Genomic DNA, 20,300 nt, shown 5'->3' with positions numbered 1-20,300 from the left:
TATCTTTAAATAATATAAAATTTATTTCATATACTTTGTACATATAATAAAATAACAGATGATTCAAAATATCTCAATCAAAGCTATACACTGGAATGTAAATAAAATACTGCAATAAGTATTTTCAACTTTCATCGACTGGTGAGAGTGATTTCAGCAGAGAATTGCCACTGATGAATGATGTGGTGCCAATCAGAATTTTGCAACCTATTTTTAAAAAAATTTACATATGTATAAATATTTCCATAATCATTTTTAATAACTAATAATAAAAAAATAAATTATTGATTCACAAATTAGATTTTTTACTTATATAAATCATTATTTCAGTATAATGATAGTTAAATAGTGTATCTGTCAAAACATTTTATGAAATATCAATCTCTATTACCTTTTGGTAACTAACCTTATTTTCATAAGGTAATTATTCATATTACTTTTATTCTTTGACTTCCATGCAATATAATTAAAGTTTTTATGTTTTTTGAAGCAATGCTTCATTTTTCTATGATTAAAAGAATTTTGAATTCTTTCAAATTCGGCAGTGTGTATTATAATCCATCTCTAATTTCTCATGGTTTGTTCAATGATACAGTTACCATCTCTTATGTGCTTTGCATTTTTAAGGTCTATTTTTATCCATATGTACTGTACTTGAAACAAGCTATGGGTTGTGATCCCATTTAGAATAATAAAACATTTTATAAGCCATGCTTCCCTCAAATTCATCGATACTAATTAATAAAAACTAAAGAAAACCATCTTGACTTTAAAAGTTTCAGTAAATTTATTAAATAACTCTAATCATTAAATTAATTTGCTTTTTTACATGCTGTGATTTAACTTCCCACTCTGTTTAAATTCTCATAATAAAACTAGGCATTGATATTCAAATAACTTTAGGATTAGATCACTACATTCAGCTACACAAATTCCACAAAAATATCGATTTTGAAAATGCCAATCAGAAATTTAGCTGTTTGACATTCAGTTAGTAGAAATCTAATGTGAATCAGTATAGGAAATTGTTACTAGCACATCTCGAAGTTTTAAAGCATATATGATTAAATTTACTAAGTAAAAATTTTACCATGATCCATATCAATTAAGTCTAATATTACTTTGATAATAATAAAATTAATTAATTTATTGGAACAGCATACTCTTGGATATGAAATAAGTAATTTTGACACATAATCTAATGGTGAACACTTTAATCATTAACAATTTACATGCATAGAATATATGCAGCTAACATGCATGTATACCTTTTAATTACAAATTCGTATCTAAATTTATACAATGCTATTCTTAACAAAAACAAATGAGGAATTTAAAGTGATTTCATTACTACGATTATATATAGTGTTTGACAAAAAGTAAATTACCATGCAACTGTCCTAACAGTCTTAATGCTGCCACTTCAGCAAAAGTAATACCACCCAAAACATAAACAAAAACAGTTTTCGAAGCAATGTCTTTAGTAGGAATGACATATCCAGTATCTGAAAATATAAAAACAACATTAGAACTTAATTTATTTTATGTATTCATGAACTGAAACTACAAATACATTTAGAAAAGATTTGAATTAATATTTTATTCATTCATGATTGAAATCTATTGATACCAACTTTAACTCATATTCATTTTTTTTGTAGTTATTATCATTAAGGCAATTTGGCAGTTTGTTATACATTTCTAACTATTTACAATATATTATAATGATTAATTATCAGTTCACAGGTCATGTCAGAAAACATTTATGACTCTACTTGGAAGCATCAAGTTGGGAAAAAAAATCATTTCCAATCCTGTGCATTGTTTTAATTTAATTGTAGAGATTTAAAATACCACATATATCATAGAGAAAAACAATTTTAAATATTTAAAAACATGCATAGATGTTTATATCACCAAAGTGAAGCCAATTCCTGAATGAATGAATAAAAGGAAATTGGTGCATATGAAGACAAAAAACATGCATAGATGTTTATATCACCAAAGTGAAGCCAATTCCTGAATGAATGAATAAAAGGAAATTGGTGCATATGAAGACATCTGTGGATAAGCTCGTATTACGAAATATGAAAGCATATTTCTAATATTGTTTCAAAATACACATGTAAAATTATTAAACAATCTTATTCAACAAATATGAAAAAAAAATTAACATATTTTGTTAAAAAATTTTATAACCATTTGTAGCATACATACTGCACCAAATGTATACCATTACAAATGCATTATGAATGAACTTTTATAATGAGACTTATATACATAAAAATATCACCAAAAAGATCAAATGAAATAGTCATTAAGAAACTATTAAACTATCATTAATACATAAATAAGAAATTAAAGAACAAAATTTTGAAATAACACAAATCTCTACCTTTGTCTGCCTTATAATTTATTAAAGTGGAACCTGGTAAAAGCTTCATATTTTCTTCGAGATTCTTTAGTGTGCCATGAACAACAATCTGAAAATAAAAATGAAAAATTTTATTTACTTTAATTGCCTTATTTCAACAAATAAAAAAATGCTTCAGTTACACTTTTATACATTGTAATAACCCTTATCAATAAAAATTAAGACCTTACAGATATATGCTAGTGTTTAGAATTAATTAAGTAAAACACTGAACTCAGCTAGAATTCCAGTGCCTCAAAACCTGAGGTAACTAGTCATGCATGAAAACAGGATTGAATCATCCTTTCCAAAGGGTCGTGAATTATCCTTAATCTTTACATCTTATCTTTGGATCCAAAAAAACATACAAGTTGAGGCTTTAATGAATACAATTATTTATAGCAAGTTCAGGCTCATAGGGTTCAATTTTTCTTAGTAGTTATTACAATATTTTATAAGTGCTCACTTGTTCTGTTATTTTTCCAACTAATGGCACATATGTTCCACCAAAGACATAACTCATATCAGTTGGATTTTTCAGATCAATGCTCTGTTCTTCTGAAGGTATCTAAAAAAATTTTTTTGAAATTATTTTAATAAATACGACAAAAACATATATCATTAAAATTTCTTCACTTCATATTCACAAACTCACCAAATTAAATTTCTTAGAAATTGCTCTAAATGAGCTATATTTGGGAAATGCAACAGCAGTGGCAACTTTCTCAGCAATTTTAGTAGCTTTGTTAGTGGCTACTTCTGTTATTTTGCTAGATCTTACACTGCTGGGTGGCAGTAGTGGTGCTTGGTCTAACAGCAGGCCAAGTTTCTTCAACTTGTATAGAGTTGATACATATTTACAGCCATAACTCTGCATAATGAAATAGTATCAAAGATGTGTGAAAGAAAATAGGCAAAAAATAAAATAGAGAAACTTAAATCAAATAATTCTTCTTTAGATTTAAATGTTAACAAAATAAATACACAATCAAATATAACAAAAATTTCTAATACTGAAGCAAATCTAACTTTTGATAATATTCTTTTTCCAATTTTTTTAATGTAATAAATATTTTTCTTTTCATACTAAGAGTTACTTAATTGTTTATTTACATGCAAATGTGACAGCCAGCAAGATTATATTCTTTTTATTAATTAATAGGCCTTAATCTACAAAAAATCTAATTAAAGTTCCAGTGGTATCTCATCAAATTTGGAAGTTAAATATACTACTCAAAAAATTCAGGAATACCTCAAAATACATATGAAGATTTTTCCTTTGATATTTCATTTTCTGATATTCTTGCTTAAATGAAATCAAATACTTCATTTTTTAAATAAAAAAATATATTCATATTTATTTTGAAATATTCTCTTTTATAAACAACATAATTGAAAATTCTGTTTTCAGCCAGAATATTATAAAAAATTTCTCTATTAAATTAAAATCAAGATTAAGCCATAATTGGACATATTATGCTACATAAGAAATAAATTTTTAAAAACTGGATTTTTAAAAAAAAATTAGGCATTTTAATTCAGATTTAAAACAAATAAATCATCAGAATACATAAAAATTCAAAATAAATTTTATGGAAACATATCTCACAAGAAAAAAAAAAGTATTCGTACATTAGATATACAAACAGAAGAACATATAGATACTTTTAGAAAGTCTCGATTTCTTTTTTATTTTATTAAAAGTAACAAAATTGAAACAGATTGCTGAACTTAAAGCCTACCTGACGAAACTGAATTGCTAGTGATTCATAATCAGCAGATAATAAGCCATCTTGTGAAATAGAAAGAAGACACATCAATCTTAAGGCACTGGAGTAGCTATCCTACAATAATCAATAAATAATTTAACCTAATAATAATTTAATAATAACAATAATTTAACTCTGATATTAAAAAGGAGATGAAATTAGTTAACATTATTGTGTTAATTGCATGAAAATTAAATTAAATTACATATATATATTAATTATTTATAATCGCTCAAGACCTGCTTTACAAACCATTATATCAAAGGGCAAAGTGGATTTTACATAAGTTAGCATTTTAAAATATTTTAAATAAATAAAAATTTGACTTTAGTAACAATTACATAATTTTCAAAAATTCTATAATTATTTATGAATAATTTTCATAAGTTCAAATAATAGCTAGGTTTAAAAAGTTTAAATAGATAAGACTATAAAAATGAAAATTAGATATAATGAATTGAAAAAATTAATTTATGAATAAAAATATTTCTAAATATATTTACAAGACTCACAAAAAAAACAGTAAGTGCATAAAAGCAGGAATTCTCACTTGTCTATTGATAACATCTTCAGTATAGGTAAGACATTCTCTTAAATTTTGACCTTCTAAAATATCTAAAAGGAATAATACAAGTGTGTACTATTTAGTCTTAAAAGTAAAAAAAATGAAAGAAAATATTCAGAATAAAGTATTCAAACAAATATACTTACCACGCTCTATTCTTAAGCGTTCTTGAAAATTTTCTTCACTTTTTGTATTTAAAATAACTTCACAAGCTCCAATGTCTTTTTAAAAAACAAAAACAGAAAATTAATAAACAATAAATCTTTATACAGTGCAGAATGTCAACTTAATAGAACATTTTTAGAAAAGATTTTAACATCTAAATAACAAATATTTGTTTATAATTAACATTTCATAGAAAGTAAAACTACACAAATACAAATCATTTCATGCAAGATTTACACAGAAAAAACATAGGATAGAAATAAGTAAGACAAAAGTAGATACAGGATCATATATTTTATTTAATTGAAATAACACAAGGAGCTAATTTCTATATTAATTTTGAAATACAGTGAGAAGTTGAGAGTGGCATGTATGCAAATATTTCCTCTCTAAATTTTCATACTACATCAGCCAATGGCTAGCAGATGCAGGAATAAATTTTCAAAATGTAAGGAAACATGAAGTGGAAAGTGAGAATTTTCACATATTTGTGAATGAATTTCTTAATTCAGAATTTGAAAATTGCACTCATCATCTTTGATAGGCTATATAAATGATTTTAGGTGTCTGAATTTTTGATAGTTTGTCTAAATTATTTATTAAAATGCAAAAATTAAAAGGACTCAAGTATTAAAAAGTGTGCTAATAATGAAAATAAAGCAAAATGTATTATTTCCATACATTATTTCCAATACATACAAATAAAGATCATAGGAAATCATATAATTAATTATTTTGGTTTATTATGCATTGATTTATTTAGGAATGAATTAAACAAATTATCAAAAACATGCATTGTAATTCTGCAATAAGCTGACAAATGGTAGAAGTAGTCAACATAGTCAATAGCCAAATTATATTCAATAACCAATCAGCTATTGAATCCCAAAAGTTAATACTATAACAAGTGAAATAAAATACATACGCAAGGAAAGAGAAGTGTGCTGTTGTCGAATATTTTTCATTTCTTGGGTAACAAACTTTTTTATATCACCAAGAGACATTGATGAGGTTTCCTAAATTAGATTAGCATTGGAGTTAGAAGAATGTGAGGACAAAAATGCAAACTTTGAAATTAAATAAATCTTGATTTCAAAATAATTTTGGAAAAAAAATGGAAGATTTCTTACACTTTTAGCTTGAAGTTCTTTTGCTTTGTCTCGCAACAAGCTAAATACACTAGCAAAGTAGTTATTTCTTATTTCACTGAACACCTGAAATACTATACATAATAAGAAAATACATATACATATACATAATAAGAAAATCGAAATCTTCAACACAAAAAAGCACAAAAAATAATATAAATCTTTCAATCAATATTCAGTTTTTATAATTATTAAATGCTAACAGTTGTTACCCTTAGTGATAAATTGTTTGTCCATCATATTAAGAGTCCTTTCAACTAATTTTAATGAACTAAAATTTATCACAGTATTATTTTATATATACTTGCTCAATTAACATAGCAAGTTAGTTCAAGAAAATGAGGCTCTTTGCAAGATCTTTTAAAAATGGAAGACGGTGAAGACAATTCATCAGATACGACACATCTAAGGGGCATGAATTTTCATAAAAAATAAAATTTGGCATAATCCTATTAGTGGCTGGGTCTGGAAGACTAATTATATTGTTTTGCTAATTGCATTAAATAAACAAATAATACTGTCAGAAAAAAAATTAAATAAAATCTATAAAAAATTAACTTTTACAGTTTTTTTTTAGTCATTAAAAATATTTTAAAACAATATATACTTATATACTTCATCTTTATTTGTTAAAATATATATGTGAAAAATTTTTTTAAAGAAATACTTAATAAAATACACCATTCTCAATACTAGTGAAGAAAAAATTATGGAAATTATAATGGTTCTTCATTGAATATTAAAGTATTTCAAAACATTCTCTAACAAATAAGAAAACAAGAAATCATTTGATATCAAATTAAGAATCCTTAAAAAAAATTATATATTTGAAGAATACAAAAAAGTGAAATTCCTCTCCAAAAAAACTTAGGTCTGTCATGACCAAGTAGTACAACAAAGAATTTTACACATCTTCCCAAAATTATTCAAAAATATTGCTGTATATAGAATATTTAACCACAGTGTGAGACAAGAAATATTGAATAGAGTAAGTGGCTAGCAATTTTAGCTCTTTTTCTATAAGAATGATAATCAAAAATTCTTTTCAGTGTTATAGATATTTACTATACTTGAACCACATTGTTCCACTTTAAATTATGAATACTATGAAGAAAAATTTTCAACATATTTAAGAAATACTGTGCATATGTAAAAAATTACAATGAAAATAAAATAAGAATAATGATGGCAATAAAGTAGCAAGAATATACATAAACTTATTCAAGATATATCTATAAGCAGATTCATTAATATTACCAAGCTACATTATATAATTATATACAAATAAATTAATGTTTAAAAAAAAGATAATTGCAACTTACGACATCACTGCTATTCAGTACAACTTTTATTGATTCCTCTTTTGCAGTCACTTCCTTTGGAAATATTATGCGACCTATAATAACAGCCAAAAATACTTTATAGCTTTTGATTTAACTATGTAAATGAAATTCTGACACTCTTTTAGATCCAGAAGTACTGATTGTCTATAATGTCTATAAATAAATTATTAATGGATTAAGTGAATTACTAAAAAAAACAAGAAACCACTTTGAGGAAAGGGAAGATAAAAGAAACAAAATGAAAAGAATTTTAAAAGTAAAAATGCTTTAACATATATTTTAAAGTATCTATAATATAATGCATACTGCCTACTTTAATCTCACATATAGAATTTGAGCAGCATGTAAAAACTTAATTAAAACTACTACTCTTAACATAGCAAATATAAATTTCAGAAATATTAATCATTTGAATTAAGTTTCTAACATTGATTTTTGATACAAAAAAATTTAAGAGTATTTGCATTTGGTCATTCTTTAAATTAATTAATCTGTGATTCTATTAAAATGCAACTCTAAACACGAAAATTTCCAAAAAGTATTAGCAAATTCAGCTGTAACTGTTCATAAACCATAAAAAACATAATATTAATTTATAACAGTACAAATGGGAGTTTCAATATACATTTAGAAATATTGAAATAAAATAAATACAGAAGATATTAACAAAAACATCAAACTTTTAGATGGAAAATTGTAAAATTAATTCATATGAAGCATAAAATATAATATCTAAATTTTATTTTGGGCATATTTAACATGCAGTAATAATGTGATACAATCATAAAAGTTAAGAAAACGTCATTAAATGTATGAAAAGTCAAATTACATTATAATATTATCCGGACAAAAGGAATTGTATATTTAGATAATTCAATAACTAAATCAATTCTTACATTCACAATACATTTTTTTTTCCTTAGTATTATGTTTTTCTAGCTTTGTTTCAGAAAATTATATATTTACTTGAAAGAATATGTACTTGCTTCATATTTTAAAATAATAATTTTTTGTTCTACATTTAAAATTATATCATTATTTTGAATTCCTTACTAAATCAAATATTTTTAAGTGAATGCAAAATTTTTTTAAGATTTATAGTACAAAATATAGCACTTAAGTTAACAGATTTTAAGGTATCTAAAATAGTTGTTAATATGATAAAATATATATATTTTTTTTAATTTTCTTTAAAGGTGCTACTAACTACAAATAAGTTTAAATTCTCTATTTATAGTAAAAATTTTAATGAAGCATCTTCTGCACTGCTTATAAACAAGACATACATTATACTGTATACTGGTAATATTCTTTTTGAAGTTATCCAAAAAATCAAATTTTATTAATAAAAAACTTCTTTACACATTAAAACAACTAACAGAAATTGACCTTGAATGGAGTTAAGATGAAAAATGTCGGTTAATGCAAAGAGGGGAAAAGGACTCAATACAACTTTACAATACATGTATAAAAAGATACAAACTAAATGGGGAATAAAAGCATAAAAGAGTTAATTTATAAACATTAATATATTCAAGAGCTATATTTGTTCAAAAGGCAATTATGAAGATATATTTGAACAGTAACATAATTAAATCTCAACATTTGAATTATTGTTTGAAATTTGCTTTCCTGAAAATATATACTTACCACTATTAATTCCAAAAAATTCGTCCAGCATTCCTTCATAGGTAAGTTGAGATAAAAGTACAGAGACATAATCTATATCTATAAAATAAAATAAAAACATCTATATATGATTCAATTTAAAATAAAATATTATATTTAAAATAAAAATTAAAATGCAAAAAAAGAAATTTTCGCCATATATGATACTAACAAATACAGTAAAATAAATTTAAATCAAAAATGTAGTAATAAAATATTTAAAGCATCCCCCCCCTTTTTTTTTGTTTAAGAAACCCAGATTTAATGAAGCATTTACTTTATTGCTTTAATTTATAAAACTCGCAGTCTTTACAGATACAAAATTAGGATACCTTGCACATTAAATCCATCAAAACTGAATTTATTTGACTGCTAAATAAACATTAGTTAAAAAAATACAAAGAAATAGACACCTTATGAAAAGTTAGCAAGAAGAGAAAGAATGCTTCAATTCTTCTTCATAATTTATTGATATTATTAAAGACCAAAGCAAATTTTTAAAAATTTAATTAATCGGCAAATATAATTTTTTTTTCTTTACATAACTTTGTTGATGACATTAAATTCCTGCTGGAATAATGTTTATAATAAAGATTTTGTAACACAATGAATTCATGTAATAAACATGTTTGAACAAAATAAAATTTCATTATGAAAGCACAGAGAGATGGTTCTATTCAGATTTGAAGAGATATAATACATAAAAAATGATGGAAACTTAATCATATAAAAGTATAAGAAGTTCTTAGCCAAAAAATAATTATAAAGATAGCTCATATCAACAATTTATGAGGATGCGCTTACAATAATTTTTTGCACAACCTTTCAAATACAGAATTCATATAATTAAAATTGCAATAATTTGCAATTTTAAATGCATAAATAAAAAGATGGCATCACAATGTTGGATTAATATTAATTTTCAAAAATATTGTTAAATCTGACTATAAATGAAATATCAGTTTCACACACAAAAATAAATTGTAAGGAAATTTCAATGGATATATATATATATTATAAACAATTATATAGAATTCTATCACAAAGAAATGAATAGAACTCAAAATGTAATGCATTTTTTTTTTAATCTGATGAAAGTTATTTGTTTCAGAAAAAGTTTTTATATTATTTCCACTGAGTGAATGCAGAGTGTAAAGTACTTTGTATTTGCTTTTAGGTAATTAAATACTTTTTACTTTTAAAGGACAAACAAAGAATGTGATAACTTTCCACAAAAAATAATTCACTCATTTCCTCAAAAAATATTTCTGTGAGAGAGAGAGAAAAATGGAGAACATATAAAACTTTCATATGAAAACACGAAATAATGAAAGTTGAGGAAAAACAAACTCAACTAGCAATAATATAACATAATATGCTCTGTATATTAATAGAGTTGTGTTCCAGAAAAGCATATCCATAAGTAAATAATAACAAATAAGCAATAAAGATAATGATAAACAACAAGATAAAGATTTTATTCCATTCTATTAATATGTCAATAAAGGGTGAAAAAAAAGATATCATCCCAAAGAATTGATTTTACACAAACAAACAAAAAACTCTTACCTCGGTCTAAAATAACTAGATGAGATAATTTATCTGATCCACTAGAGTCAAAAGTTGTTTCTTTCATTATGAGATTCATCAAATCAATCACCATCTAAGAGATATAAAATTAATTTAAAAGGTTAGTTACAGAGAAAAAAAGAAAGCAGGCTCAGCATTTTTTCAAATTTATTTTTACCATAATCTAAACAATAAAAACAAAAATTGAATTATTTCCATAAAAAATAATTAATATCAGGTTTTAAGGATATATATTAACAGAATAGAAATTCGATCATTTCTGTATTCATTTTTAATTTTATTTCATTTCCAATAATATTATATATATATATCACATCTCTTTTAATAAGAAAGATAACTGTGTGCATGTTGGCATTCTACAGGACAGACCAATTGATATACAGCTACCAAATTTTACATAGGTTGGAAATGTGCATCTTGGAAGAAATTTTTTGAAATTTTAATTAATTAAAAATAAAGCTGAATGCTGAAGTTTTCCAACTAACTTCCAAAAATATTATTGCATACCATTTCAAAATTTCCAAAAAATTTTCCTTTTAATGTGATCAATTTAACAATCATAAAAATTGTTCCTAATTTTTAGCAATTTATTTATTTTTATTCTTCGCATAATTTCCAACAACATATTAAAGCTGCTGATTTAAATTCAAATAATTTCATTGTTTCATCCAATATTTTATCACAGTATATTCTTCCAATATTAAAGCTAATAAAGTGGGATTTTGTTTAATATCTGTATAGTTTACAAGATGGATAAAAAAAAGAATTTCCTGTACAAAAGTTAGAAAAGAGATGAATCAGGCAATTGAGTTTATAATATTGCTATGATGTCATGAGACTGATCTTAAGAAAATTCATGTATCTAATGAACAGAACATATGAAAAACTATTGAAATAATATATTTTAAAGGTCAGTTAATTTAAAAGAATCATGGACAGGAAATTATATCTAAAGGATTTAACTGAAATTAAAAATAATTAATATTCCTGGCAAATCACGAGCATCAGAGGCCATTAGCAATTAAACTTATCAAACAAAATGAATTGATTAAATAATTCCGAAATTGAAATAAATTTCACATTTAATTAATTCATTTCATTTAGAGAACAATAAATTTAAAATGTCATCAATAGTCGATTTCCAACTAGACGCCTTCTTAGGGTCATTGGTTGATAGAGACCATAAACAGGTGGATTAAAAGAATATTATCAGACCATTGCCAAATAAATCAATTTGAAAATAAATAAAAATTGTATCAATTATGAGATAGTAGGATAATATAAATATTTTGTCAAGTATTACTAATCAGTTTCCTGTGTGCATAATTATATTTATTTTGTTAACATAATTAACGAATATCTCTTAAATAACAACATATATGAATATGGGTGCTGTTTAATAATTAGTTCTAATAAACAAATAAAGACACTGACATTTTAACAATGTTATTAAGTAAAAAAATTAACTTAAAGTAAATCATTAGTATGTTGTTTAAATCAAAATTGTGCTGAAATATGAAAAAAATATTTATCAGCTTATTAAAGGGTGGGGTGGGGGGAGGCTCAAAAGGTCCATTGGCTGTGGCATAAAATGTTTAAATCAAATTCATTATCGAGTGTCATATCTTCAATGTATTTGTATAGATTAATTAAAAACAAAAACAAGGGAAAAGATATCAAACAGCATACCAATACACAAATAATTCAGATAAAGTAATTGATACATTAAAATTAATACTTATAAATTAATACATTAATCTATTAATTTCTAAAATATTACCTTTGCACATTTTCCCTGACCAAATATTTTCGGTAATGGTCCACAAATCTTACATAACTGAACTAAGGCCATTGCAGCAGTATGTACATAGGTGAGATCTCCTTTCTAAAAATTATGGAGAAAAATTCTAGTCAAATGATTATATAAATTCAGATCTTTTTATATCAACAATTTGTTACATAAAAAAATCATTAAACTATTACTACAAGTACAGAATCATAATTATAACTGAGTAAACTTTGCTTAATCAGATTTATACACCATTTTGAAGTTACTTGAGGACAATTTGAAGGCAGGCACCTAATTTTGCATTATGATCAGATAAGACATTTAGTCTGGCACCTCTTCTACAATCTTCCATACAATATTACCAGAAGAACATTTATTCTGACACTTTTAACTTGCAAAAGACATACATACACTTTAGATATTTAATGAAATCACGCTAAAGATTTGTGATAGAACAGTTTGAAAATTCAAACTATGACATCAGATAATAGTAACTCATTTGAGAAACTAGTAATAAATATGCTTTATTTATTAATCCAACTTTTTATACAATTAATTTCAGATTAAGAATTCTTTGTATTTGGTCAACTTTATAGTTGATCATTTCATTTTATATATATGTTTCTCTTTTTCACATACTATAAACAACTGATTGAAGATAATTCTAAAATTTAAACACAACAGACAAAAAAATTGTATCAAATAATTCAGATATATTTCTTTATATTATGATTGCTTACAATTGGACATTTCTTATATTAATTTCCTAAAAGAAAAGACAGAAGGGATAAAAACCACACATGAAAATGAATAAAGCAGTTCAACTATAACAAAATTCTTTACTATGATAATTCAAGAATTGAATTATTCTAATCATGAAATATAAATATCAATTAATAATGCCTGTTTTAAGAGAGAAATTAATATCTTTGCAGCAGAATATTAAGAATTATGATACTCTTATCAATTGCTCTCTTCATGAAACAAGCCACCTCATCATAGAGATTATAAATTATATTGATGTTCCAACACAACTACATGATGCTTTCAATTTTTTATTCAGACACTGTTTGCTCCATAATGATAATTAATGTAAGTTTATCTTCATCAATGACTACCTCTCAAATTTTTTCAATTTAAGATAATATTCAAAATATTAAACCTCAAAAATGAAAAAAAAAAAAAAAAAAAAAAAAAAAACAAGAATGAAGTGTAAATTAATGGTAATTAAAAGAATTTTTAATCAAAAATAGGTTTATAACAAATTGTAATATCAAATTTTACATATCAACTGATTTTCTTAATTATTTTAATCCACACTGACAACAAATTTGAAATATGAACCTTCAAATAAGTGCTTTTTCATGATCTCACTAGGATTATAACTCACAGTTTCAGAAACCTTGTCATAGATGGATTTGTCAATAGTATAAATATATGACCTGATGGCTAATTTCATATAATATTTTGCAATTTTTAAACATGTATTACTTATAAAAGCTTAAAGAGATATGTGGACATCTCATTTATAAAAAAATAAATATACTAGTTACAAGTAAATTTTCAAAAAAAAAAAAATTAGGAAAGATAACATTCAAAATATTGAACCTCAAAAATAAAAAATAATAATAAATACAAGAATAAAGTGAAAAGTAATGGTAACTAAAATTGCTTAATCAAAAATTGTGTGTTAATTCAGTGTTTAATTTAGAAATAAAATTGGGAATTTTGTATAAACTTACTATATAGAAAGAATTAAAGAAATCTGGTAACTCAAGAGAAAATAAATCTCTGTCAAGGCACAAGAAACCCAAAGGTAGTTCCATCTGCTTAACATGACCATAGACTCCTTCTCTTTCGAGCACTGTTTCACAAGCAAAAAGCTATAAATCATAAAAAGTTACCATTAAAACTAACTTACGTTAATTTTTTTTTTCATTTACTCTTAATAATCAATGCTTGCATATATATATATTTTTATTTGTAAAAATAAAATTTCTAAAAAAGATTCAAAAAACATGCTTAAATTAATCAATTATTAATCATGGGAGGAAAAATTCAGTTGATTCAGAAAAATTATAAATTATTTATTTACTGATAGCTTTTAATAGATTTATAGATATATTTTATAGATATATTTTTAGATATATTTTATTTAATAGATTTATTAATAGATTAATAGATTTAATAGATTAACAAATTTTATTTAATAGATTTTTTTTTTTTTTTACTTTTATCAACATTGATTCTTTTTATGGTTTTGAATTAATAAGCCAATTTTGTATCTGCATAGACATATGTAACAATGGAGTTGACTGTCCAAAATCTTATAATCATTTATCATATTCAGCAAATCACTTCAAAATAAATTGAAAGCCAAAACACTGAAATAAAATATCTGAAACATGAAAAGAAGTGAGTCATTCATTACCTTCACTATTAATGCAATCAAAAATTTAAGTCTTGTAATTAAAAAAAGTAACCTAAGTACTTGATATGCAGTCATATATATAAAATTTTATTGAATGTATTCTAATCAAAATCTAATTTATTGAGTTTTATGTTTCAAGTGTATGATTAAATATAACATAACCATTAATGATATCAATAAATAATAAAAAAGACTTAAAACTTAATAATGATCAAAATAATACTTTACAAAATGTTAAATTAAAAGTATTCTTAATTATAAAATGCATCCAGAGAAGTCTCTCACTTTCAGTACAGCCAATTGAGATCACCAGAATAATATGATTTTAATAAAAGAAATGCCATCACATGCATTGATATTATATTTGCTTGTTCTATTATGTACATTCACCATTTGTTTGTTATATGTTTACATATTAATGTACAATAATGTACAAAAAAATCACTATTTACAAACATTAAAAAAGTAACTAGTATTAATTATTAATCAGAAATTAATCATTAATTTCAATTGTTTATGTGATTATGGCTTATTAATTAATTTTTTTACCAATAAAGGAATTTGCATTGTAGAGAGTTAATGTATAGTAAGTCTTTATTGCATTGCAATATTAGAAATACGAAGGCATGAAATAAAAATTATCTGCATATATCTAACAAAATGTAATGTTAAAATATTAAAAATAGATAACTAATTCAGAAAATGAAATATATTTTGCACAAAAATAGTTTAATTAATGTCTTAATCATAAAAATTAAAAATTTTAATTCATAAAAAAATCTTATAAAATAATAAAATTTTATTCATTAAAAAATTATACAGGACTTTGCAAGCAAAATAGTATATTTTTTTTGAAAGGCAAATCACTAAAATATTATATTAACAAAAATATAATTTTTTTAAATTTTTCAACAAATATGGTAAACATGAAAATTTAATAGTAAAATATTATGAATATTTAAAATTTTATTTTAATTATTAATGACTCAACAAAGATGAAACAAAATAAAATTATTAAGTAATAAATAAAATTAATTCAGCCATTCTGAACATGGGAATTTTATGATGAAAACATACATATTTCTTAACTACAAATAAACTTACAGAAGCAGAAAAAAATATCTTTTACCTTCCTTGGTACATTAATTATCCAAAATCTTTTATTACTATCTATACTTCTGCTTGCACTGATATGGTCAGCAATGATTTTAGTATTTTGTATTGTAGGCTTTATGAGATATACACATCTATGGAAAGAAAATAAATACCTTTTTTAACTAAGAAGTTGTTTGCAATGTTTTTATTTTTAATGAATTATAATAATAGCAATAATTTGATTTAACAGTTCATTTCTTTATTTCTTAAGCAATTATTTATTTAGACTTTAACATTTTATAATTTAAAGTTTACTCAAATTAAAAAGTAATTAAAGTAAAAAAATAAAGCTATTTTGTAATTTTTAGTAATTTAATACACAGATTATACCTGATAAAATTAGAGACCTTATTAAATTAATAATTGCTTCACATACATATCGATGCATAGGTAAACTACTGAAAAATGTAATGAATAATAGTAGATCTAAAATTATTAATAGGAAATCAAAAGCTGTACAAGAAGAGAGATAATAAATTTTTTTTTTAATTTTATTATCATGAGGTTGAGGAAGTATTGAGGTTGATTAAATGAGGTATTAAATGGGAAATGATATACAAGATTAAGAGTAACCCAATAAAACATTAAAAATGCAAAAAGTTTATTAAAAATAGATTTATACAATGAAAATATATATATATATATATATATATTAACAGTCTCTGTACATCTCTAATATATTCACTGAAAAACTCGTATGTCACTTTCAATTTGAAACTTATTTATGTGCATTACATAACATACACAATAATCTGCTAAATGTCAAGAATTTTATAAATGTCATACAAATTCTTATAAAGTAAATACATATTACAACAAACAAAATCAAAATATAAAAAATTATGATTTAGAAACAATTTATGAGTTTATATTTTTAATATACATACTATTTAAAATCCATAATGTGCAATCTGCAAATTCAGTATTTTTTTTTCCCTTACAACAACAATTTTCTAGCACATATATTTATATTTTTTATAAATCAAATTTAATAAAGGTGTATTGTTATAGTTATAGGATTGCATGTATTTTATATAACACATAGCATTAAAAAAAATTTAAAAAATAATGATATTTGAATTTTTAGTTATTATCTCCATATAATCACTTCAACATATAATTCACTGGGAAGAAGGGAGGTCTAATAGAATATTTTGTTCTTTTATAAATTATTTTTGGCTGGAATACTTCAAATTATGTATATTTTTTCAAAAAATAATATCATAACTTCAATTTTGACATTTATTCCCAGAGAAACACGTATTTATAAACCAATTAGCAAAAATAAAACTAGAGAAATACAGAATGCTTCTCCAGTAAATGGCAAATTTTTCATGTTGTAGCAGCCTTTTTTCTGAATGAAGAATACATGAAAGTAGGAATAATAGTTGTCTCAAAAATAAAATTTAAATACTTCTCAGTGCGACCAGGAGCAGCCCCAGGTTCCAATTTGAAAACTTTCTCAACTTTGCAAGTCTACCAAAAAAAAAAAAAAAAAAATTATTTAGAGTCTTATAAAAAAAATACATATCAAAACCGTTATAGAATATTATAAAAAATACCAAGTCAATTCAAATACACAACCAAAAATGTTTCAGTTTTTAATTCTAAATATATGTAAAGTGTATTCTACTAATGACATTTTATTTTTTTTAAAAAAATTGTATAAAATAATCCATATGTAAAAACCCTTATATAATTTCCCTGATAATACATGTACTAATTTGACAATTATTAAAAAAATTAGATCTATATATTAGTTTTATATATTATATTTTATTTATTTATTATATATTAGTTTTTATGTCAACAAATCAAAAATTTTATTAATATTGAGAGAAAGAAGAAATAGTATGAATAATAACAATAGTATTCCACAGGAGAGGAGAAAAAAAGATATAATTAAACTGTCCAAAATATATGAATATTTTAATTTCATGTACTTTTTCCCCCCTGTAAACAGTAACTTAGACTAAATAATCTTACAAGTATTTTTAATATTAATAAAGCAAATCTTTGTGTAATAAGTTATAATACTCCTCTATTAACTCAAACAGAAAAAATTTGCAAAATACAACCACTTTATGCTGCATTGTGAGAAACTGGTGAAAAAGTCATGGCACCATTTGAAAATGTGCAATCTTCACAGAATGTTGTACTTGGTAAACCAGCAGCCAATTTGGTGACAGTCTTACAAGCAGCAGGAACTACATTTGCAGTCTTTGAATTCAATAAATGTTGAGTTGAAATTTTTGCAGCTGCTGTTTGGTGCATAGACAAATGATATTTTTTCCTTCCTTCAATCTCTTACTCACTTCTACCTTACACTCTCCCTCTCTCTCTTTGGAGTGGAGGTGAGGAAGAAAAATTCATTAAAGTTTTCTTTATATATATTTTCCTGATGGAAAACAGGACACTAACACACAATTAATACACTTAATTTTTTTTTAAATGCCACTTGTCAAAAAAAAAAAAAAAAACAACTGCCAATTATTTTTTTAAATACAGATGATTATAATTAAAATTTTTGAATCACTTACAGGTACTACAGTTTTTAAAATTTAATCACAAGATATATATTTCTTGCATCTAAGCTTGCTTCTGAACTAACAAACTAAGAATAATTAAATCTGAAACATAAATGTTCATAAATAAATAAATGCACAAGATAACATACAATCAAATTTCAAGAATCTGGTGATTCAATATTCTTTCAAAATGTCAAATTTGTAATTCAGTTTTAATGGGCATTATGTTACCTTTAGCTGGCTAAAACTGGCTATGTAATCCAAAGAACATATCAATTCTTTATCAAGTACTAAATCTTTATTTCCATCAATCTAAAAAATAAAATTAATGAAGATAAATCCAATTGAAAAAAAGCTTTCTTCTAAATTTATTTATTTATATATATGTAAGCATTATTTTATGTGAAGCAAATGCAGCTTGAAGACAGTAAAGATACTTTTGATTTCGTAAAGTCGTTTTATTTCATTTTGAAGAAGCAGGCATATGTACAAGCGATAAGCACACAGAACGGCATAGAAAAGAATGAGGAAAAAGCTCTTGGACATTTTATTCCTGGCCTTATATAACCTGAAATTTTGATAGGGAAAATATTTCTTTACAGTGCTAATATATTATATTATTAAGATTTCAATTGGGATTTTTGCTACACATACTGTCACGGCAGGGAAAACAGAGGGAGGCTTTAAAAAAGAATTTGTCTCATCGGCGGTATTTTGTCTCTTCACGTGGAGTGTGGGAAAGTTAGGCTTTTAGTTGATTCAGCAATTTTACAAAGCTCTCTTGAATTAATTACGTAGGGAAAGTGGAATTGGATCACGAAATAAGAGAATATTTTAGAATGAAGTTACTATGGGCTAAATTAAGATAAAACCTTGGAAATTAATTAAACTGAAATTAAAGTTTAAAATATCATTACATATATATATATATATATATATATGATTATATGAATTTTAGAATGCTCTATCTATCTTTGTTATTAATGTAAAATAAATTGTAATAGAAATAGAGATTTAAAAAAACATTTAATATATAACAAAAGATATGTTTACAAAATTTTGTAAAGAAACATTATCAAACATGTCTTCTCCTTAAGATCAGATGTTTCATTGACACAATTAAAATTATACCAAAAGATTACAATCTATCATCTCACAACTAAAACACCACCAGACAATGTTGTAAGAATAATTAATTATATTCATCTATGAAAAATTTTTAAGCTAAAATCAGAATTTATTTAACTTTAAAACAAATAATATATTTCCTTTCCAAAACATATATTCTAATATGATTCTCCAAAAAATAGAAATTGAAAGAATTTTTAAAGCTCAAGAAATACCATTAAATAATTAACCAATAAGTCCTGAAATACTTAGGTATTAAAAACAAGAAAGGATTTTAAGTAAAATATATAAATAGACATAGATATTTTTTTTCTTAATTTAAAATATAGTTTCATAGATAAAACACGATTATTGTAAACACAAGCATACACCCGGTATAATTATTTAATCATTTCGAATATGTAAATAGGAATAATTTCATTTGTAAACAATGAATATGATCTTACAGAATTTAACAGATTAAATAATTTGTCGGCTGAAGCTTGCTTTATAATTGTACTCAACAAATTTAATTTTGAAGTCATTTTATTCTTTTCTCTTTAAAAAAGAAACTACATCTGTTTGTTGATGTTGTCAAGACAGTTGGAGTTAAGAACGAAATAAGAAAA

The 20,300-nt window shown here is 23.9% G+C and overlaps 1 protein-coding gene across 1 annotated transcript; it reads right to left on the bottom strand.

The window, feature by feature from the left end:
• Positions 1–20,259, bottom strand: LOC129957146 (vacuolar protein sorting-associated protein 33B-like). Its single transcript, XM_056069313.1, has 19 exons — positions 20,139–20,259; positions 18,796–18,876; positions 17,451–17,512; positions 16,011–16,128; positions 14,193–14,333; positions 12,442–12,546; positions 10,641–10,734; positions 9,054–9,131; positions 7,383–7,456; positions 6,043–6,126; positions 5,838–5,928; positions 4,894–4,968; positions 4,733–4,797; positions 4,156–4,257; positions 3,069–3,284; positions 2,880–2,981; positions 2,396–2,483; positions 1,389–1,505; positions 1–207 (listed from the first exon to the last, which is right to left on the bottom strand). The coding sequence occupies exons 1-19, from the start codon at positions 20,214–20,216 to the stop codon at positions 125–127; spliced, it is 1,854 nt and encodes a 617-aa protein (XP_055925288.1). The 5' UTR covers positions 20,217–20,259; the 3' UTR covers positions 1–124.
• Positions 20,260–20,300: the final 41 nt, after the last annotated feature.

This window comes from Argiope bruennichi, chromosome 11 (genome assembly GCF_947563725.1).
Source record: "Argiope bruennichi chromosome 11, qqArgBrue1.1, whole genome shotgun sequence".
NCBI lineage: Eukaryota > Metazoa > Arthropoda > Arachnida > Araneae > Araneidae > Argiope > Argiope bruennichi.
This window is presented reverse-complemented; position numbering and strand designations above follow the sequence as displayed.